At 36.8% G+C, this 24,359-nt stretch overlaps 1 protein-coding gene across 3 annotated transcripts in view; it reads left to right on the forward strand.

Annotated features, from left to right (window-relative positions):
- Positions 1–24,359, forward strand: part of LOC121524976 (poly [ADP-ribose] polymerase tankyrase-1-like) — a 140,159-nt gene that overhangs the window by 72,858 nt on the left and 42,942 nt on the right. For all 3 annotated transcript variants that reach the window (XM_041810632.1, XM_041810635.1, XM_041810634.1), the window contains 6 exons: positions 13,643–13,737; positions 15,083–15,149; positions 17,056–17,242; positions 22,328–22,449; positions 22,539–22,630; positions 22,944–23,022. In XM_041810632.1, coding sequence (XP_041666566.1) covers positions 13,643–13,737; positions 15,083–15,149; positions 17,056–17,242; positions 22,328–22,449; positions 22,539–22,630; positions 22,944–23,022 — 642 coding nt within the window. The remainder of the gene's footprint in view (positions 1–13,642; positions 13,738–15,082; positions 15,150–17,055; positions 17,243–22,327; positions 22,450–22,538; positions 22,631–22,943; positions 23,023–24,359) is intronic.

The raw sequence follows: 24,359 nt of genomic DNA on the forward strand, positions 1-24,359 counted from the left end.
GTCTCTTTTGAGTGTCGAGTTTAGTTGACACTGTCATTGCTGTTGTCTTGGCAGACATTTGCCTTTGTTTACAATTCCAGACAAGCATTGAGCAAGGTCATAGGAATGATGTTGAATCCTCCATGACAGGTGATTTTTCACAGCAGTCGGTGTTTGTTTAAATGCAACCTGATGCACCATCTATGAGATTGAAAGCTTAGGCTTCTCCTTTGTAACAGGGAGAAAAAAGTTTATCTAGAGGCATTTTCAGCTGTTCAGGTGACATATGACAAATAAGGTTGGGAAAAGTTTAATAAAGTTTTGTCAGAGACAAATTTAACCTCGTGGTTTGATGCAGAGTGGTGGTATGTTGTCTGAGGAAGATGTTTGCTGCTGCAGATTGCTAGTGTACACATGATTTTCTGGTATCTGCTGTTGCTATCTGTTTGACATTTAAAGAAACACAAATTAAAGCGCTATAATTACAGCCAATTGATATGATTGCAATAGGATGTTCTTACTGAGGTTCTATTTAAATCTGCCTAGCTTTTTGCAAAATCTTTCCTAACCTTAACCAGACCAGGGTTACCTAGTCCTGATGCTGTTTAAAGACAAGGTCGTCTACAAAGCATTTGAAATTATCCGGCTATTTTGTTCTGTTGATGATTTATAAGTGCAACTTTATATGCATCTCTGAAGGGTAAATGTGTGTTTCTGAGTATCAAAAATAGATCATAGGATATAAGAAATATTCAAACCAGGACAAGGGAAGGATTACCCTAAAGTCAAAGTGAGTTGGAACCGAGGATGGATCCTTGAGGAACTTCGTAGGCCAGACAAGCACCTTGTTGGATTAGATCACAGTGACATACAGTATATAAAAAGAAACCCTTAACATTTCTCCTTGGGACAGTCACACCACATGTAATCAATAATAATATTAAGGTTGGAGGTCTTGTTAATGGGCTTCAGAGAGATGTTCCTCCTTCTTATCAGGCTCCAAACTGATGCCTCTGAGTTGTAAGATTTGACACCGAACAGAACCTGGGAGTAGATCCTTCCAGAATGTAAAACTGTCGTATCTGTCATGGATTGAAAGCTAGAAGGACACTTTCTGTTGCTTTCGAGTAGTCTTCTTAGAGGTAACTTTCTGAACTACTGAGCTTTAAACTTTTCACAGCGTTCTCAGATTCTTGGAAAACATAAACTGGGTGTTTGTAGCTGAGAGGTGGAGCAGATTGACAGGTGATGGCTGAGATATCAGCGTGTGGGTCTGGCTGTGTGAGGGTTCACAGAGAGCAAAAGATGAGAGGGCTTGCTGTAAGTTATCTCCCTAGCTGTTGGCTGAGCTGAGCTGAGCTGTCGGGGCTGTATAGCGTTTGTGTGTTTATGTGTTTGTCAGTCAGAGCAATAGCACATGGATTTGCTAATATGTTTATTGATCCGGCCGTCTGACACCACTCATCTTGTTAGTGTGTCCACCTGCTGATTTGCAGCCTTGACTTGAATGCTTAAACAGCTACAAGAATCTTACACAGAGATTCAACCTCATCTAATATTTTTACAGCAGTGTTTGAGGTTGTTGTTTCTTTTTCCAGCTCGTTTTGAACTGGGCCAACTGACAATAGCTCATGATTACTTTACATGTACCAGTAGCCTGTTCTTTTAAAAGTGTAATATTCAGTACTTTAAAAGTTATAATAGCACAGGGGTCCCCCAACTTTGCAATGTAAAGGATCCTTGCATAGTATAAGCCTTTGACAAGGACCTTCCTTGCAAAATTCATTGCAAATTACGATTGCAAATACTTAAGATAAAACCTACAGTTTCTTTATATATTACATTATTTTATTTTTTAAAAATCGACTCAGTCAACTTATTTGATGTCTTTTTTGTGATCAGTTATATTTTCTGTTAAATAAATGATGGTAATATCAGCAAACATCTTCCTTTTTTAAAACTTTTTCATTTGCCTTTTTGTTATATTAGAATTTTATTTGAAAGACTGGCATAAAAACACAGATTACAGAATACATTGATAAATAATGTTTTAAAAGTTGAACCATAAATCAGGGTCTCAGATCTTTTTTTTTTTTTTTAACTCGGAGACCTGTACTTCTGTGGATACTTCTAATTCATTCATTTTAGTGCCCTGTAAACCTTGATATGTTCATAGATCTCAAAATGTTATGCTGCTTACCTTAAAAAATTAAGTATGACTCACTGAGAAATAGCTAATTTTTTTTTTTTAATTTATTTTGGGCATTTTTGTGCCTTTATTTTGATAGAGGAGGACAGTGGATAGAGTCAGAAACAAGGATGAGAGTGGGGGAGAGACATGCGGTAAGGGGCCTCAGGCTGGATTTGAACCTGGGCCGTCTGCGTACATGGGGCGCGCCTTAAACCACTTGGCCACCTGAGCCTCAGAAATAGCATTTTTTTAAAAGACATTTTACATTTTTTAAAAATCCAACTAAGGTAGGATAGATGAAGCAACCTTATTCAACACTGGCTCTTAGTGAACCTCTGAACAAGTAGCTGATAACATTAACATTGCCCTGCATAGGGGGGACCTCTTTTTCCACCATGAGTGAAGTTGCCAACTGAGTTGGCAACTTCACCAAAGTAATTCTGGAAAAACTATGTAGATTAAGGGGAGATGGCCAAATGATTTGCGTAAACACAGTCATATAGTTTGAGTGCTATTTACATAAAACTAAAATGAATTCTTTCATCTCAGAAAAATAGAATGATTTTTAAGCAGATAACTCGTTTTTTAACAACTACATTGCAGTGAAAAAGTTACAAGTTCTAAATACTTAAATTGTCAAAAACAAGTAAACTTAAGTAAATCAAGTTTTGTGGCGAAGAAGTTAAAGTAACTTTTTTTAAATAAGTGTTTATGATTGACTTAGTTCATCTCAGTAATTCTAAATAAATTTGATGTTAGTTTTTACAATGATATGCTGATAATATCATGCATCTGAACCAATGATTGTAACCGTAACACATTATTCATTTGGTCAACAACATATGTCAAAGACTGCGGTCTAGACCTGCCCTCTTCGTAAGGTGTCTCAAAAAACTTTGGTTATGAATTGACAAGATACAAATAAATATTGATTGAATATTTTGATACTGAATCAACAAATACATTTGTTTTCATTTTTTGATGAATTACAACACACTTCCATTAGTAAGAGCCTAGTGTAGGGTGTATGAGTGGTTTTAGCTGGAAAGATGCATTTTTAAAAGGATAATACCAAGTAAAAATCTAACAATCAGATAATTAGATTGTCAACTTCACTCAGTGTTCTTTTATTTCTTTCTTCTTACTGATAAATTTTAGTGTTTTCACACCATGGATTTTTTCTTCACAGCAGACTGTTTAAACCCAAAGGGCATTCTCTGAAATGATAGCTTGCCTTCTAAGAAACTACCTCATTTGCTAATTGATGCTCTAACCAGTGCTAGGGTACGATGTCTAGTTTCCACAAATACAGTTTTAAAGTGCTTACCTCCCTTTTCCGTGTTCTCTTTTAGTAATGGTAGAAACTTAATTTGCAAGTCATGTTATAAGCTTTCAACAATACTTGTTTGGAATTATTTATTTTGTTTATAATTCTATGTGTAGTTTATGAACAGAGCAATGTCTCCCAAATGAAACGGATGTTGCATTTAAAGCTCTTGTGAGCAGGTTTTTTATTAAACAGACTGGATCAAATTAAATGACATTAAAATCAAACAAGAACATCAGTGATAAGATTGACTAAGTACATTTTTAATTCCTAAAAGCACTGCTGTGAAGAAGGTGTTAAATGGTGTGAGACCAGCATGCTGCTAAATAGACAGTTTTGTTGCAAAGACTCTCCATGTCTGATAAATTGGTTTATTTAATGGTAGTAATGGGAAATGTTTTGGGTTGAAAACATTACTCGTACATGAAGAGGACAAGGTTAGCAAAATGATGACTGTCCAAATGTTCTCACAGGAGCTTTAAATGAAATAATCTCACTGAACTGGCAGATTTTTTTTTAAACAAAGTCTTGAGTAGGATCCTGATATATGAAGTGTTGCTTGTTTTTTGCAGTATTTAAAGATTAATAGTAAGAAATTTGGGTCTTGCAGACCAGAGCAAAGGAATACCATGGGGGCATCACACAGTCACTCATGCAAAAGAAACCAAACTAAACGGTCCAAATGTGGCGGTTCACCCTCACACATAGATCATGTCTTATTGCTATGGCAACTGCTGACAGCTAGCAGTCACTGTTGTCATGGGAACAGCTTGACAAGCTGGTAGAGAGAACAGGAAGACAAAGTGTCAGAGGGAGAGAGGAGGATCTGAGAGAGGTTAAAGAAAAATGGAAAGCCATAACAAAGAAGGGACTAGCACTGCAGTCGACTGCACACCCCATATGTTTCAAATGCTGTGTATAATTCTAAAGTGTGACTGATGCCTCAGACTTAATTTTTTGTTGTTTTTGTTTGAGATTTTTTTGTAAGATGACAAAGAAAAGGGCATTTTGAAGGTCTTTTCTTATTGAAGAGGCTGTTTGCAGCACTTTGCAGTAACATTCAGATGTATATTTATTTGGAGGGAAGGGATGCATAAAAAAGATAAATGCAACCAAGTGAAGTCAGAAAGACAGATTAGTATTTCTCATCTTGGCTGAACGTGCCCTCTGCATCGCTCTATGCTTCCTGCTTCTTTCATTTTCTTCCTATATTTCCCTCCTTCCTCTCCCTCCTCTCCTCCACTCACATCTCCCCCCTACACCGCCCAGAAAGGCTTTTAGGTGATTAAAATACAACACAGAGGATTTTTTATTGCCATTGTTCACTCAAGTCTGCCACTGTGAGTGTTGATTACATCTTTGTGAAATATGGTCCACTAGGTTTTTCACATTTAGGCTATACATTTCATCAGTTCTCTTAGAACTCTATAGACAGGAAAAAAACAGCACTGAGAGGATACAGCCAACAAAACTGAACTATAACTGACTTATAAAAAACTTTAACTTATCAACATACGAACACAAGCATTCATATTGTGTTTTAGTTACTAGAAGGTAGCTGATCTGCTTGTTGCATGCAGGAAAACCTTGGAATGAAATCCTTGGAAGAAGGTAAAACAATGGTTAAACCTTGCTGTTGAAAATCTTGGTTAATATGCCGGTTTCCTTCCCCTCCAAGCGTTACATAAGAAGATTGGTACTAAAGGCTGTATGCTCAAAGTGGAGTTAACGCCAGAGGAAGATGAGCTTATCTTAACATAAAGACTGGAAGCAGTCAGGGTAGGCTTACCTTACTAAAGAATCTATGCTAAAGAATTTTCTCACTCAACAGGTTATGCATTTAATTGAATTATTTTAAAGTAAATAGACCACGTTGTGTGAGACACAGAAGTAGCAAGTAGAAGCAGGTTAGCCATTTCTCTGCTTCCATTATTAATGATAACTTTAAGCTCCCCTGACTCTTGTTTTATATTGAAGGAGTGATGATTTCAGTTACTGTCTTCATCTTACTCTCAGCAGGAAAACTTATGTCCTGATGTTAAATGATATCTTTATTGTCATTCTTTAGATGAAATGTTTGTGTTTTTTTACTATTTGCACCAGATTGACACTGTGTTGTCCAAAATTACAATCCCTCTTGTCAGTGTCGTACATTATTCCAACCAAACTTCAAATTTTGCCAGAACATATTTCTCTTTCTGATATCTCTTCTTCTAGGATGGAGGATAACTTCAAAAAAAAGAAAAGTGGAATTTGGCCTTCTTTCTTGTAGGTTGCAGTCATTTCATTTCCTTTAGTATCAAATTAATTCATAAATGAGATTATATTTTTCTGGATATTGATCTGTTAGCAAAATGTTGACCTCATGAGCATATCTAAACAATAAGCTCTTGAAGTAACCTTAAAAATTTGTAAAACATCGTATCTCATGTGCCAGGGCTATTCAATTACAAATTCAACTGGGCCAAATTTTAAAATCAAGAAATGTAGCCGGGCCAGACATGTTCGGCACCCAGTAAGCAGCTTGCGGTGTCAAATTTTGAACTAATACAGATCAATTTAATGGAAAATATGCTCTTTTTATTCATAATTTCCCCTTTTAAAATTTGCAACATGACAAAAGCACATGAAAAGTGCATAAATCACAACACCAGAGCTGTATTTGAACATGACCTGAGGTAGTAGAAACATTACCTGAGGTCTTATAAAAAGCTGAAATACTGTGTGAATTTATGAAAACTTGCGAAACAGGATGCCCTCTGCATGACCACAGGCTGGGCCACTTGGGGGAAGGTGTGTAACGATTCATCGATCTGGATTGATGTATCGATTGTTTGAGCAATGATTCAGTCAAATCAATTGAAAGTATAATAATTGATTTCCATCGCCATTTTACCTTACGCATTAATTTTGAAAGTTCCCCTGCATGCTTGGTTATGACAGTTTCCGCCCAGCCACAAGTCACAATGTTGAATAAATACTGTGCATTTAAAACTGAAAACTGCAGTACTTTAAAGTAAAACACAAGCATTTGTTCACTTTGTTAAAAAAAGTTTTTCATGTAAATGCCTTAAACATTTGGCAATAAAATTCTCAAAACATATCAATATTGTGTTTATTTCCTTTATGTGAAAAGTAACAGATTGTGGTAAAAGGGTTCACAATAATGTCTATTATCGATCGCAGGCCTCTAAATTGAATCAAATTGAAATCGAATCGTGGCAGACTTTGTGATATTGGCAAATATCGAATCGTTGTTATGAGAATCGATATCGTATCGTATCGTAATGAAACTGGTGATTTTCATCCCTACTTAGGGGTTGGTTCTCGGCCGTATGTGGCCCCGGGCCGCTAATTGAATAGGCCTGTCATATGCCATGAAGAGATAGCTCCATTTTCAAAATAAGTACATTTTCACAGCTAAAACATGCTGTAACCAGACAGTTTAAAGTCCCTGTAAAATGATTTTAAAAATCTGTATTTTAGGTTTGCTGTATGACATGCCACTGTGTTATAAACCACCAGACAAAGCCACAGTGTGCTTCTTTTAATCATCCAGAACTAAAGACAAGTGAAACATGGATTAAAACACACCTTCAGCAGGTAAAATTTTTGTTCCTGCTGCATCTGAGATGAGTTTTTAGGAGTCAGAGCTGAGTATTATTTATTTATTTATTTAGATAAATGCTCTCCATCTCTTATCTGACCTGGTGTAAAATTTATCTGATTTTTTAAATCACACTTTTAGCATTTGTAGATGCAGAAAAACTGACATTATGTAAACATAAATTTTATAAGACCTCCATTATTGTTCGCTTCACTTCTGCTGTAAGGTTGGCTGTCTTATATGTAGAATTTATTAAAGAAATTCTTTTGCACTATCTGAAGGGTCACTATATGGCCTTGCAAGTACAAAAAATATGACATATTTTCAGTACACTAATAAAGAACTGGTTACATGACAGTTATTAAGAGGATGTGAGTAGATATAAGTGGGTGATGTATTATTATTATTTCTACCAACATTAGCTTGTGGTGGCTGAGGTCAGAGAATCATAATAAAGCTCTATGCTGCTAGACCTTTTTTTAAATAAGCTTCTGTATTGAGACCACTGAGGGCCTGATATTATTTATATGTAGCAGTCGTCATTTTCTCTCTCTCCCCCTGAAAGATGCACACTAATATGCATGTACCCGCTCCTCTCACAGAACTGACAGATTGAGGGGGTGGAGCTTAAAGTACCCAGTCTGACCCTGGCAACGACATCATGGTGATGCAACAGAACATGCATGTGTGTCTGTGTGCACAAGATGGCTCTGACTGATGACTCACTGTTATTAAAAGGTTTCAAATGTGCTGGGGACCTGGTTAACCTACTTAGTTATGTTGTTTTCTGTTTGTCCGTTCACAGCGATTTGCAATAACAAGTACAGGCTTAGGCAGGCACATGCACACAATCTGCAACACTGAATAGAAAATGAGAATGATGACTAACTGTGTACCATATCCCGCTCCCTCCAAATGTTGCTGTCACATCCTGTAAATAGGAGTAGACCATCTGTCCTCTTTGCTCTGTCTCAATGCTGCTGCTGCTCCTCAGCCCAGCTCCTGAGTGAGCATCACAGATCACCAGAGATGATCTATTTTTCAAACTCTCTTCAGTTGACAACATTGGAATTGGGTTCATTGTAAAACAATACCTGGAGCTACATTTTTACTTTATGTAAAGGAGAACACAATTATTTTGTTCATAGTTAGAATTTTCCCTAGGGATGCTCAGTATTATCGGTACTATCAGTATTATCATCAGTGTCAGCAGAGATAAAAATTTTACATTCAGATTGATTATTTATTATTTTTTTATCCAGTGTAAACAAATGTTTTGTATTCTTTAATGGTTAGCTGTTATACACACAGAGTCCAGGTTTATAGAATTATAGTTCGGAGTAAAACACTCCTCTTCCCAGTAAATCCTTCTCTCAGTCACACAGGTCTTAAATGTTTCCATTAAAAAGCTGAAAGTTAATGTGTTTTCTCCTGAGAGTTTCATTTTGTTCTGAATAACTACAGTTTTCTGCTTAAATCTCCCATAATATTTAGAAGGAGCCCTGCATGGAGAAGGGTTTAGGGTTGCATGATAATGGATATTTTGCCAATATTTGATATACTAATATTTCCAAACTCATTTAACCTGCTACTAATATTGATATCAGTTTTCACATGCTTTAAAAAAAAAAAGTAAACGTAGCACAAAAAGTAATGAACTTGGTGTCTTGTAGATTGTTTGTTGTGACAATGCTTCTTGGCAATAGATCTTACCATCTTATTTCCCTTTTTAATGGTGCCACATTTGTAAAGAACATGCAATTGTGGGATGAGCAGCAGAGCTGAGTATGTGGATTGTGCCCATGATAAGTTTGTCAAATATTCTCTGCCAATGCAAAACAGTAAGTTATTTATTTCACAAACAGAAGCCTCAGTAGTGTGTGGAAGAACCATACACAGCCACAACAGCCTGGCTCCTCCTCCTCCTCATGCTGGTCACCAGCCTGGTCACACACTGCTGTTACAACAAAGAAATAATCTGTGGCCTTATTTTTTGTGCTAAGTTTATTAGAAAAGCATACAAATATTGGTATCGTTCTCAGAATCAGCTAAAATGAGTTTGAGAATATCAGCATATCAAATAGTGGTAAAAATCCATTACAATGCATCCCTAATCCCTTCTTCAAACAGGGCTCCTGTTATGGCTGTAAACATTTTTGATAAGGGTTTTTACATGGATACCATTTCCTCTGTTGTTTATGAGTGATTTATTGTTGTTAGGGTGACTTTGTATCAGTGTATAGTTATTCGCCAACCAGAGTTGGGGGTTTGGTCCCCAGCTAGCTCCTGCAGTCATTCATGGGGATTAAAGATTGATCTAACACTGGGTGTCCTGGTCTTGTACTTTTGTTGCTGTAGCATTTAAAGATAAAGAAATATATTTAGATTTTTATTGGAATGGTAGAGCAATGTAAAAATATAGTTTCATGACAGCCCATAATTCCAGTATTGCATAATGTAAATGTTTCAAGCCATGCAGCTTCAATGGAGGCCAGCAGTAAAAATAAAAACAGCATTTTGTTCATTTGGTAAGGAAAACAATTAGACATCAATGTAAAAAAAAGTGTCGACTTTGAAACCATTGCTTTGTTAACATCATGAATTCTCTTTTTTATTTCCATGTTGCCCAGGTTTTGCATCATGGCTTATGAAAAAATGCTGAAGCCTTACTTTTCAAAGAGAATCTTTTCTGTGTGAATTATCTATGAGTTTCCTTCCTTTTAATGCACTCTCTGCTGTCTTTGTGTTATTTATGTATACTTTGTGTTGTTACTCATTTTCTGTGCATGTATTGTGTCAGTGTTTCAATGTATGCCTCGGCCTACAACAATAGCTTGTAAAATCTTCTAGATTTTCAATATTTTAGAAATCAATGCTGTGGGGAGGGATGTTTCCTTGTTGGGTTGTGGGCTGAAGATAGAGCAGATGTTTTTATTATTCATCTATTATGATTATCTTCAGAATTACTGGCACTGCAATTCAATGAGATGACTGATAGTTTGATGTGGGACTATCTTCTTATGAAACATTCATTGCAGATATCAGGGGCAGATGGCTTCAAAACAAGGCAAGTGATTTTACCTCATTGACTTGCCAGTAAGTGCAGACGTTTCAGGGAACATGCAGATAGTAATGCCCGAGCTGCTGAGACAGAGTTTGTTACAAAAGGAACTGAAGCAAATCTTTAAAGCTTTAAGGATCTAAAAAACTAACAAGGAACAAGCTCTTATCCAGCCTTGTGGAAAACTTGGGGGCTTTGCCATTACATCTCTGGAATCAAGTGGAAAATATTTTGCAACACTAATAATTTACTATGTGATTTATTATGCTTTCTAAGGGGATGATCAGCTCAAAGTAATTTTAAACAAAAGATTTTCAGACATTCTTTTAATGTTGTAGATCCAGAAGGACTTGTGGTTTTATTGTTTGTTTGTTTTTTTTCCACTATCTTCTTGTTGCGTGGGACTTTATTTTTAGTAGGGCTGGGCAATTAATCGCAAATTAGATTAAATCGCAATATGGCCTGCTGCAATTTTCAAATCGCAAAGGGTGCAATATTTGTTTAACCTGAAATTTGTGTCAAAATACCAGTTTAAATTGTTTTTGCAGCAGAGACATTATGCATTATATATAATGCAATCATTCTAGTGGCATAATTTTAGAAAAGTGTACAAAAACTCCTATTCTCTTCATTTTTGTATGATTTTCTTGTTAAATATGAGAATTATATAAAATTATCATTCCCTTTTATACAACAATTCATATCCAATTTGCAAAATAAGTCAAAATCATCAAAATTAGATGTTGTTTCAATATTGTTCAGCCCTCGTTTAATCTAACATTGTGTTGGTTATAGTTTAGAATGAATTATTGTATGTTTTTGTTGGAAAATACATGAGATAAGGAACTTAAGAAAAAATCGTGTATTAAATCACAATATTGGGTAAAAAAAAATCGCAATTAGATTTTTTTCCCAAATTGTTCAGCCCTGATTTTTAGCATGGCAATTATCCACTGTCTATCTTAAAAGCTATCTGTTTGTAATTTTATAAAAAAAAAATAAAAAAAATCTCTGGTATCCACATGTTATTTAAGAAGATACCACAGAGTTTAGAAATGCCTGTTGACAATACATCTGCATCAGTTAATCAATGCCCCTCTGATATTAACCAGCTCTTAGAATATACACTACTTTTTTCAACATTAGTTGCTCCCTGTTGCCAAAAGCTTGGGGCTCAGACTATTTAGCTCAACATGCCATCCTCTACTGCACACATGTCAACTTCTCTTCTCTTCATTTCCTTCAGCCTCTCTGCTGGCTTTAAAAATAAGATCACATAGGTTAAGAGACGAATCAAGTTTCCCTTGCAGTGTTGCTGAATTACCATCAAAGATTTGATTAAAATTGGTTGAAAATTCCATTGGGGAATGATGCATTTTTTGGGAGGTTTTATTATTTGTTTGATTCTTGTTTTTTTGGTCATTTAGGGAATTTCAATTCCTTGAGAACAGTACTTCCTGGAGTGTGGGCCACAGCCCCCTTGATCTACTGCTGTGCAGGGCTCTAGTGATGGTCTTCTTTGAGACAACAATTCCTGACTTGGCTAAGTCCTTCACTGGTGTCTCAACAGTTCTGGGGTCTTTAGACACATCTTTCACGAGTTTTCTTTCCATAGTCTTTGAAATCTTTCTCTTCCTACCTCTGCCAGGCTTGTTCTGTACTGTGAGGCTCTATTTAAATTTCTTGATAATTCTCACTCCAGTTCTTGACACTTACAAATGCTGTGCTAAATTCTTGTGTCTATCTCCTGCTTTGTTAGCATCAACGATTATTTTTCTCAAGTCTAAACTGATCTGTTTAGTTTTTGTTGTGATGCTTCCTTAGTGACAGCTCAGACCCTGACTGAAGTTTTTAATACTGTGTAAAATGGAAGATAATCCTCAGTCTTAACTTGATTTTACAAGCTTTAAGCATTACAAAGATAAAGCACATCATGGTAAAACAGTAGTTTGTGTTGTGGCTCAACAGAAAGTTCAGTTCTAAAGGGGCTGACAGTTTTGACCCTGGTAGTTCTTGTTTTTTTGTGAAATAATTTGGTGTCAGTCTGTAAAGTTTAATAATGTAAGCATCCAAAGTAAAATTAGGATTTTTGGAAAAGCTAAACATTCCTTGCTCTGTTTAACAGGACAGGGGAAACACTGAAAAATGATTTTTTAATAGGGGGGCTAATTTTGTCCTTGTCTTAATATGTCACATTTTCATCAGTTATTTTTTCTATTACACCGAACCGGTGTCATGGGTTAACAGGTGCTGAATTATCTGGTGCCCTTCTTTTAAATATTCTACTTCATCTTCACTGCAGAAATAATCAAGTCTTTCGAGACATTATCCCTACCAGGAAGGAGTTTGCAGAGTCACAAAGTATGTTAAAAGAGAAAACAAGACCAGAAAGTAGAGATGTATATACTTACAAATGGTGGTGGCACCTTAAATTGTTCTTTGTCACTGTACTAACACCTCCCTAACAATATCACCTCTGAAATCTGAGCATTGGCATTGAAATACTCTGTTAATTAGATAAAAAAGATATGGGGGTAAATGCTCTAAGTGTCACGTTTTATGATGCTTTTAGTGGGTCCAAGAAGATTTTTGGGTCTCAAACTGGGCTGCAGCATAGCTAGGTTTTGGAAAGGCTGGTTTAGAATTATACCCAAGTGTTTGTGGTGTATGCTGTGACTCATGTATGACTTTGACAGAAATTGGAAGACTTGCAGTACAAACAGCATGTGTGAAATAGATAGTTTTATAATTTATATTAGGCATTTTGTGTATGCACTCAACCAAAAATGCAGCACATTAGCGGTAAGCCCTGTGTGTGGAACCTTTTATATGTGTCTGATGCATGTTTAATCTTTAATCCCTGTCCTATTCCTGGTTAGCACATCCACTGTTTTAAAGTTACTTCTATACCAAGACTCATAGGCAAGTTTTCCATTACTTTTCCTGAAAAAAAGTTCAATTTGACTGAAAAGTAACAGTATTCTCAGAGTTGTAACATTTCTCCAGCAGACTGGGTGTCACTCAGGCTTTCAGGCTCTGAGGAAGAATGGCCTTTACTGAGAGCACGTAGAGGAAACTTTGCACAGACAACTGAAGCCATCTCATCTCAGTCCCATCTTCGAGCTGTCAGAACTGCAGCTTTCCATCAGTTAAATGAAGGGAACATAGTCAGGCTTTATCAATTTAGACTGAGTCAGTAGAAGAAAAACCCATTTCTCTCTGAATAGTCATTCCTCAAAAAGTGTGCGTACATCTGGCTGCTCAGTGTGAACCAGATTGTGTTCTTCCTTATTGCAGTCTTTGTACACAAAACTGATGGTCGGAAATGATGATAGGCTGTCGGCTGTATAACGAACATGTGGGCTAACATTTACTTTATATATTTTTCTTTTTCTCACACTGTCTACCTTCTCCCTGTTTCTTTTTTTCTATCCTCGGTCTTATTTCCACTCCCTTTGCCTCTGTCTTTCTCTCCAGTCTACTCCACTCCACCTGGCAGCGGGATACAACAGGGTGAGGATAGTTCAGCTGTTACTACAGCATGGAGCAGATGTTCACGCCAAGGACAAGGGGTATGTACAAGTAATCAATGTGAAATACAAAAGTTTCCAAGGTTTGAAGTCAGGGCAAATTTTGATCATGCCTGGATGTTTATTCTTTTGAAGAGCATCAGTAATTTTTCTCTGAGAGCAAGTTGGCTGGTTAATAAATGGTAGCAGAACGTCCCACTGGCTGTCTTCTCATTTTAAAACTGTACAAAATGGAAACACTTTGGTTTACATAAACTTTATCAAAAGTATCTGGCTTTTTCATTCAGGTTGCTTTTGAATAAATCTGAGAAGTAGGTCATATGTTTACAGAAGAAAAGTTAGTTTTGATTTTAGGTCTGGGAGTTTTAATAGTGGGAAAGTTTAGTTAATTTGACTCATTCCAGCTGGTGTTTCCATTTCATGTTGTTTGAAGATGTCACTTTATGATTAAGTGAAAGACTTTGATGTAAAAGCATAGAGATGCCACATTGAATCAGAATTTCTCTAAATGCTAATGTGGAGGCCAGGATGGCAGTGTTGTTTTTCAGTCAGACCACCAAATATGTTGCAAATTTTAATAAAGCTATTAGAGGAATTTTTAACTTTCTAGACGTTCATCACCATTTTTAGATTAACCTTACTAATTCTACTGCTACAGGGCTGTTGGGTGCAGTATTTTGTGAATGGATTATAAAATATTCAGGGGTCACGTCACCGAATAGAAAAATTATCACATTTGAGAACCCTTTATCTTTTTCAGTGAATCCGTTTCAGACTCCAGTGTGTTATGATAAGGTTGAAGTGTTATTCTTTTATTCCAATTCACATCATCCACATTTTGGCTCTATCCCAGTACATGCCTTGCCCCTGCCACTTAGCCTTAGCCCTGCATGTTGAGTGTTCAAGCCTAGGTGACGTGCTCTCTCGATTCTTTTCTGAATAGGGGGGGGGCTTAAGTGGTCTTCCAGAACCTTTGAACTCATCAGCAAGGTTTAAAAAAAGGGAAACAATAACTTAATATAAGAATTTATGTTGATTTGGTGCATTTTGGACCTTTTGGTTTCAAATAAGCATTTAAAAATATGCTTGCTGTTGAAATGTCTATTATGGTTGTTGCATCTGTTTACATGAGACTGTTGACAACCACTGATGACGTATTAAGAGCTTAAGGGTTCATCCCACAAAGCAGCGCTCAAATATGAGGGGCAGGGTAGAGTAAAGCCTAGAAATGCAACATACTGAGCAGTCAGTGCCAATATGCTAACATGCTTATTTTGGAAAGGAGTAATAATGCATAGGTAAAGGATGAAGGACTCCTAATGTTTTGAACAGTTGAAAAAGATACGAACTTTTTGACTTGAGTTGTCTTTCATTCTTTTCTTCCCAGTGGTCTGGTGCCTCTACATAACGCCTGCTCCTATGGACACTATGAAGTTACCGAACTCCTGCTGAAGGTACTCACACATACTAGCTTAAAGAAATGATCCTGTTTTTGCAGGTTAGACCTTAAAAATAAAATTAATCAAATTTTCCTAGGAATATTTTTTTATAGCTTCAGTGCTGCAGAATTTGGTAATGATGTGCAGTTAGGATTATACTGGACAAAACTGCAATTTAAGTTTGTGATAACGGTATAATTAGTAAATGTTGTTATGAGTGTAAATGTTGGTTATTAAGGAAAATGAAGAGGACAATGATGGTTTTGAAGCGTTTATTTCTTAACTCAAAACCTACAAATATTGAGCAGCTGAAAAAATACAAAACCTTCAGGTTTTAAAGTACTGCTTTCAACACAGCCTTTGTCTTAAGAAAAAGAGAAAAAAACATTTATTCTTTTTGGAAAATAAACGTAGCACAAAATGTAAGTAAATTTGTTTTTGGAAGATTACTTCTTTGTTGTAACAATGCTTCTTTGTAATAAATCTTATAACATTGGAAAGCCTGTTTTTTCCCTTTTTTCCCATTTGTTGGATGAGCAGCAGAGCTGAGTATGTGGGTTGTGCCCATGAAAATTTGCCAAATATTCCCTGGCGATGACAAACGGCTTATTTTGCTGTTGCTACTGACTCTTGTTGTGACATCTCAAGAAGATTGTTTCCTCCCCCCTATCAGCACTTAGAATCTGGAACAGTCTGCACACAGCTAATCTCCAGTCTCATAGGGCTGCCAGGATAACTGCCATGCCTGCCCTTCACCGTCAGGCTCTTTTGTGCTGGTTTCGGCACTGGAACCTGAAAATGTGAAGGAATTTTATGTTCAGTGATTAATCCAGATTCTGCCTCCTGCGGTTGGATTGTAGGGGCAAAGTGAGAGTGACGCAGAGAACACTATGCTGTTTGCTGCAACGATAGCGTAACATCTCTTGAGGCAGTGTGATGGTGTTAGGTGGCATCTCTCGCTGGAAAAATTAGGCCTGTCGTAATTGGAGGCAATCTCAATTCAGAGAGATATCAAGATCAGATTCTGCATTCAGTGGCAACCCCACAGCTCCCTGGTCTGGGACCAAACCCTATCCTCCAAAATGGCAACACAACTTGCCCCCACAGAGCAAGGTTTGTCAGAGACTACCCTCACAATGAGAGTAGAGAGAATGGAATTAATGAATGTGGTTGTGTTGGTCACCAGAGTGACCAACCACATTGGTTGACTTGTGACAAATGCTGGTTGAACAAAAGGGATGCCATCCCACAGCAGTGTGTGACCAGGCTGATGGCCAGTATGAGGAGGAGGTGGCAGGCTGTTGTGGCTGTGTATGTGTCTCTTGAATAAATTGTTAAATTGACAATATGTCTCGAAAATAATAACAGTTGAATCCACTAAACAAGTCACTGACAGAATAAGCTGTTTGGCATTGGCAGAGAATATTTGGCAAACGTTTCATGGGCACAACCCACATACTCAGCTCTGCTGCTCATCCCACAAATGCATGTTCCTTACAAATCTGGCACCAATTAAAAGAGAAATAACAGGGTTTCCAATGTTATAAGATGCATTGCAAAGAAGCATTGTTACAATGAAGAAGTAATCTACCAAACACAAATTTCCTTACTTAATGTGCTAAGTTTATTTAAAAAATTTAAGTCTTTCCTGTTTTTTTAAACGAAGGTACTTCTACAAAATGCAATCAGGGGCACTATTGTGAACTTAAAGGCTCTTTTGTAGGCATTTTAGTAAACCTTTTGTAAACCAGGCACTACTTAATACAAAAATAATAGCAGCCTTTTATGTGATTATGTACTTGTACAGCCTGACATTGCTATTTGATTCTATTCAGAATATTTCAATGTTAACATAAGTAAACTGTTCTTAGATATTTACCCTTTTCTTTGAATTATTTTCTTTTTTCTGCCATCTGTCTAGCATGGAGCGTGTGTTAATGCCATGGATCTGTGGCAGTTCACCCCACTCCATGAAGCAGCGTCTAAAAACAGAGTGGAGGTCTGCTCTCTGCTGCTGAGCCACGGTGCCGACCCCACCCTACTCAACTGTCACAGCAAGAGCTCTGTGGACATGGCGCCCACTCCCGAGCTGAAGGAGAGACTCACATGTGAGTGTGGGGCTTTATTTACATCAGTTGCAGCTGCTGTGTATAGCACTGCATAATGTGTCATGGTGCTGAATTAATGAGAAGGTTGTTTTAGGGGAAAGTGTCTTTACAACTTTATATAAGTCTCAGGACAGCTGTAAATGTGTCTCAGTAAGAAAACAACTGTTTTCTAACATTGAAAATAGTGAGCTGTTGGTATGAAGAGATGGATGCTAATATCTGAAAGCTAACAGATCCATATGACTAGAAGATAAGTGCACTCCACATAACAAGTCTATCATGTTTCTGTTTTATTAAATGTTTCAGTTTTTTGGTTCTTGGCATCAAAGTACATAATAGAAGAAGGAATATCAGATGTCAACAGACCCTATCATATGGATTTTGTATTTTTAGAATAAATGACTAAGACGATGAACAAGACAAAGAGTTTTTGGTTTAAAAAACAGCTTGTTCTTTGATGCACTTGATGCACACGTTATGATGAGTATACATATGCACACTTAAATCTGTCCTGAAAGACTCAATTGGTTGACAGCAAGAGATTCAAAACAATTATTTTCCTATTTAACTATTAGCTAGTTAGCTAAGCTCAAACATCCTTCCTTTTATATACCAGTATGGTGACTCTGCCACTCCACTGCTTTTAGATACTGCTTGTGTTTAGTATGTTTTTAGCATACAGTATGTTTTAGATTTTGCTATAATTAAAGTATAGTTCCCCATTTATATGTACTTCATCAAATGTTCTGCAGGCATATTTAAAAATTAAACAGTAAGAGCCTGATTGTTAAATGAATATAACTGCAGCACAGCAACATTTCCTCAACATCCCTGCTTAAGAAAGGCTCAAAGCAAACAAACTCATCTTTGTCTTTGCCAGAAAGCTCTCCACAACTCATTTAGAGTTGATAATTGAGTCAGCTCTCTTGTTCTGTGCTTGTTGCTGTGCCTTTGTTATAAAGGAGATGAAAACAATAATTAAATGCTGCATGAATCATAAGCCATTGTAAATTATTATTTTTTCATTTGTAGGAGAATTACTCATGTAAGTTTGTTGCTTGTTTTTAATGGATGAGTGTCTTTGCAGAAAGTATAGCAGTGAGACCTTTTTAAAAGACTTGTCCCAGGAATACTCAATTGTTTTTGTAAAGCAATTTTACACTGTAGTTTTCCAAAAGTGTTATCATATTAGAGTGCTGGTGTGTCCTGTAATTTCTTAGTGTGATGATGACACTTCTAGTTGGGGTGAGGGCTCCCTCAGCAGATAAGGGCCTATGGTGTGTTTATACCTGTATGAAAATCTCAGTTTGGTGCAGACAGAGACTGGCAGAGTTTAGATAACTTCTGTCCCAGCTCTGACTTCTCTGAGAAGTTTGTTGATAATAATGATAATAACTTAATTTGTATAGCACTTTAAAAAACAAGGGTTTGACATGTGCAGAGAAAAACAGAAGAACAAAGCAACAAAACCTAAATAAATGAAAAGAGAACAGAAAAATTGACACCCAATAACAACAGAACCCAAGCAGTTTAAGAAGCTGAACAAAAACTTGACCAAGATAATAACCCAACAACTTCATAAGACATCAAGACCCCAGACGTCATAAGACACCATACAAACCAAGACATAATAGACATCATAAGAACACAGGCATCGTAAGACACCATGCAGACTATGACATGAGAGACATCAGTAGAGTGAGGACATCACAAGGCATCATAGCTAACATAAAAACCATAGAAATCCAGGCAAAACATTAACCCAGCGCCACAAGTTGAGACATAGAGGACCAAAGATGTGAACAATTAAAAGAGAAAGCATAGAGGAATGAATACAACAAGAAATCAAAACAATAATAGGATGGTAAAGCAGTAAAATGTGACAAGAAAAATAGAACAAGAGCCAAAAGAAACAGTAAAATATAGATTAAGGGCAAAAGATAAGAAAATCTCTGTAAACGTAGAGTTAGTAAAATGAATAAGTACCACAGAGCGATCCAAGAATTAGGAGAGAAAGGCAATAAAAATCAAAAATTGTCGAAAGGGCAATGAAATAAATTGAGGTTAATAGTGAATAAAAGCAATAAAGAATAATAGATGAAATATTCTAGAAACTTATAAGGGAGATAAAAATCTGTTAAGTAGGGCTGTCAAGATTAGTCACGAATAACTATGATTCACAAACAGTGCACTATTTTTTTTAATCACGATTAATTGTATGCTTTATCTATGTTTTTAGCAAACATGGTTCTCCCTGCAACTAGTGATGTAAAAAAAGTCCACCTCTGCTCCCGAATGTCTCATTTGAGTTTAAAAAACTCCAACAGTTCAGTGACCAAGTCAAAAATCACCTCAGTCATGTGTTATCAAACATCGACCTTTTTACTGTTCACATATTTTCTATACATAAGTTCTGTACATAAGTTCCTTTTTCCGTGGTTAAGTTCTTGTTAAAATCTTCAATCTACCTAAAATCACGTCTGTATCTACACTGGAAAATTACTCTTAGTTTAAGACAATAGAAAATCGAATATGACACAAAAAAAGTTTTAAAGGAAAAATAGTGGATTTTAGAATGCGATTAAAAGTATGCGATTAATTACAGTAATCCTGGGATTAATTGCAATTAAAAAAATTATCTTCTGACAGCCTTCATTAGAAGATATAAACCAAATAAGGAGAAAACAACACATAAAAGCAAGTCTGTAAAATTAGTTTTAAAATGTAATTTTAAAAGAAGCAAATGATTGTGCACGCCTTATTTCCTCAGGTAGGTTGTTCCAAAGTTGATGGGATCTGATGGAAAATGCTCGATCACCTCAAGTTTAAAGTCTTGACTTCGGGATGATTAGGAAGCCCCCACCTGAGGATCTGAGGGTGTGGGCTGGCTCATAGGGGATCAGTGAATCAGTTCTGTAGCTAAGAGCCAGACCCTTTAGTGCTTTAAACACAATGGTTAAAATCTTAAAATCAATTCTAAAACTAAACTGTAGTGATGTGATGTCGTCTGTTAAAACTAGTGAGCAGCCTAGCTGCTTCATTCTGGACAAGTTGGAGGCGAGAATGTGATTTATGGTTTTAACAGTAGAGGCAAGAGTTAGAATAGTCCAGTCTTGACCAATTCAGACTTAGGAAAATACTGTGACTGTGTTTTATGGAACCTTTGGTACCCTGACTTCAAGCCTCATTCTGTATGAATACGGATGGAGAAAAAAAAGGTTTTTGTTTACAGTAGGAAATAAGTATATAAATAAAAGCTCAGAAAACCAAGGGAAAAGATGACAGATCTGGGTAGCTGGTTTTAAATAAGACATTCAGACAGCTGCTACTGAATAGAGGAATCGTTTTGTTTGACATTTTGTGAAATACAGTACTGTGCAGAAGTTTTAGGCATGTAGAGCGCTAATGGTTCGTCACAGGTCTTGATGTTCCACAACCCCGGGCTGAAGAGAGGAGGGAGGGCAGCCAGAGTCAGTGTCGACACAATTGACATGTACGTGTTGCTCAGCAGCCAAGGTCGAGCTTAATAGCATTTCTTTTTTTCTGGGCCTTTGCACCCCTGGTAATACGCCCAGCAACCACCAACAGTTTTCAGGTGCTTAGGACATGCACACAACAACCAGGGGGTTGTGGCAACCCTCCTACCCACCTTAACAGTACCCTAGGCTATGTTAAAGTGCCACATCTTCCCATAACGCCGCCCTACAGCTATGGTTTTGTTTTGTTTTCATCAGATTATTTTCCCATGCCCTTGGTAATGTACAAAGACATCCAGAGCATGACCTGGGTTGTGTCAATCCTCCTTCCCGCCCAATAGGGCCCTCAGGTGGGCATACTTGACATTACACGCCTTACTTCAGCCTCAAATTTTGGCCCTAATGCCTAAAACTTCTGCACAGCACTGTAGATCCATTTACTTTCCTTTCCTTCATCAGCACAGACTGAACCAAGGCAGCTTTTCTCTACTGTTCCAGTCTTCCAGTCTTCCGGTCTAGCCAGTAGCTTCATCAGTCTCTTATTGTAAACAAACACAGGGAAATGTTTTTTTTCTTATAAACTGTATTTGAATTCATAAATCATTAACCTGAGTGAATAATCAAAATCATTTGGTGCTTTTCTGTGATTTGCAAATCTGGAATGCTTCTTTCTCAGCTTTTATTTAATGCAACAGTAAAAGTTTATAAGAGAAAAATGTTCACGGTAATGGATTCCCAAAGTTACATGTGTTTCAAGGCACTTAAAGGTCAGCTATCATACTTGCTGACATGAAAGTAGCCACATTTAATAAGTGACACCTTGTATGCAGTAATTGCAAAAACTCAGCAACGAAGCCCTTTGTTACTGCTTTTCGCTGATTTTCTTTATAATATCTGACCTTTTAAAACAATACTGGGTTCTTTTTTTTTTTCTCCTCGGGCCTTTAAAAATCTTTTAAATGAAACAATAAGAGAAGAAAATAACATTTTGGTAGAACTGGTCACAATGTGTGTCCAAACTGAGCTCATTAAAAATGATGAGGACTCAAAAAGAAGACACTTCATTTCAATGTGTTAGAAGCCAAACGTCTAAGGGCACTGTGGTGGACTAACAAAGGATGAGAAATGATTTCATGCTTCAAGAATTTAACTTGCACATGAGACCCATCGGTGACATTTTCTTTTCATCTAAATGTGTGATTAGAGATTCATAAATCTTGTTTTTTAGTAAGTAGATGGACTTAAGATGACTCTTTTTGTGCAGCGTGACATGCTTCTAAAGCAAAGTAGTTTGTTTTTTGTAATTTCCAGTCCTCTGGGGCATAATCACTTGTTTTTCGCTTCAGCTCCAGCACACATACTCTGTTATTATAAGTTCTTAGACTGCAGTTGAAAACTCTAAAGTAACCTTTTTAAAAGAAATGCTGTGCTGCATTCCAAGAAAAAAAAAGAAAACAATGTTATGGTCGGGTGAGAAGCTAGTGGCTCAGGTTTTGGCCACATTTTTGCTTCTCTTAAAACCTGCAAAGATAACCTAAAAATGGTCTATATCTTGACACTGTGCATTTTTTGTCTGTTTCTGACACATTTAAATTCTGTTTGTGTTCAGATGAGTTTAAGGGCCACTCACTGCTTCAAGCTGCTCGGGAGGCTGACATGGCCAAGGCTAAGAAGACCCTCGCACTGGAGATCATTAACTTCAAACACCCTCACACACATGAGACTGCACTGGTAAGAAATACACACACACATATCCGTACAGGTTCCTACAATGGAGCAGAAGAGCTGAAATGATGTTTCTCTTTGTGTTTGTGTGTTAGCATTGTGCAGTTGCATCGCCACACCCTAAGAGGAAACAGGTGACGGAGCTGCTGTTGAGAAAAGGAGCCAATGTGAACGAGAAGAATAAAGAGTGAGTTGCATCTGCTGATAAAGAAGGTTTCTGATAATTACTACCATGTTTATATATAAATTGGAAATAAAACATGCAAGTGATTGAAGCCAGATATCTGGGTTCTGGATTGAGGCTGCCAATAGATGACACATGGTTTGCCACAGTCTTGGTTTTTCTGATGATCTGTTTTTGTTTTATTATTTGAAATTGTAAAAATAAAAGTGTTATAGATGTAATCAGATACCAAGTGCTCATTCAAATATAAAAAACAAAGTCTAACAGATGTGAAGCATTCAGCTTTATCCCTGCCTTTTCTCTCCTTTGTCTGTAGCTTCATGACTCCTCTGCATGTGGCAGCAGAGCGTGCTCATAATGACATCATGGAGGTGCTACAAAAACATGGTGCAAAGGTAAACCACAGTGTTTTCTATATTTAGCTTTTTATTCATGGAAGTGTATCTTCTGTCTAATCTACACACTGCTATCTATTTATTTATCTCATTAGTTCTGCCTTGATCCTTTTTAAATTTATGCAGAGCTTGCTATGTTTTGTGAATCTCTGTTTACATCTATCTGCTTATCAGCGCTTCCAATCAGATTATTATCATAAATGTTTCTCATTTGTGTATTTTTAGCTGTTTGCTGTGTTTTTAACTCATCCCCATATGCAGTGCCTATCAAAATGTTTACCATGTTATTTTACATCAGTGGATGTAAGAGGATTTTATTTTGCTATCATAGAGATTAACCATGCAGCAAGGCTGAGCCCAGCTTCAATTCAAGCCCTCTGTTATTTACTTACTGTATGTTGTTTTCCTTTTTTTGTACATTTCCTGTATTCTCAGTTATTTCTATCAAGGCAAATATACATCGCCTATAAAAATCATTGAACCCTAGGATGTTTTACCCTTTTATTGATTTTATAAATCCACCATGGTCAATATAATCTGCCTTTTTGTTTTTGTAAAAAATAAAAAATATAAAAAACATTTTTAAAACCCCTCTTTAATGTGAAAGGGAAAACAGATTTCTACCAAGTAATCTCAAATAAACAAAAATATGTAATGTAAAATAATTGAGTAAATATTCCCCCCCTTGAAAGTGACCAACCTAATTCAACAGAGGTCCAGCCAATTGGTGCTAGCAGTTTCACATTTATTGAAATGGGGATCACCTGAGTGCTTACGACAACTGTGGCCCAGGTTTTTTACAATTCATCAACTGTGGGCGACATCTGACGTGTACACTACATCCACATGGTAGCGCCATGGCATCACCTCTTTATCACCTAATTATAATGATTAATAATCACCGTTCAAGTCATGAATTTCACCGTTCATTCATTCATTCAATTCACAAGTCACTCTCAGTTTTAGCTTGCTGAAATTATGGTGTCTGGAAGTCCTGTTTAATATAATCAAGGTTTACATCTCAAAGATTTACAGTCCTTTGAAATGTCAAAGTACACCGTGATTCTAACTTACGAGCATTTGTCCTGAGGTGAAAGCAGACATTTACAAAGTTTGCAGTTTCATATAAAAAGGCAGGAAGCTTAATGATGAATGGAGACAAAACACATGCTCTGTTCCTATGCTTTATCAACCTAATCACAGTCAGCGCTCCTAAAGGACTTCTACCTGCACAAGTTAAAAAGCCCATTACAGAGAAATCACAATGTTGGAAACATCAGGGTTTAAATCATTTTGTTAATCAGTCCATTATAGGAGATCAACTCTTTCCTGGTCTC

This window comes from Cheilinus undulatus, linkage group 17 (genome assembly GCF_018320785.1).
Source record: "Cheilinus undulatus linkage group 17, ASM1832078v1, whole genome shotgun sequence".
Lineage (NCBI taxonomy): Eukaryota > Metazoa > Chordata > Actinopteri > Labriformes > Labridae > Cheilinus > Cheilinus undulatus.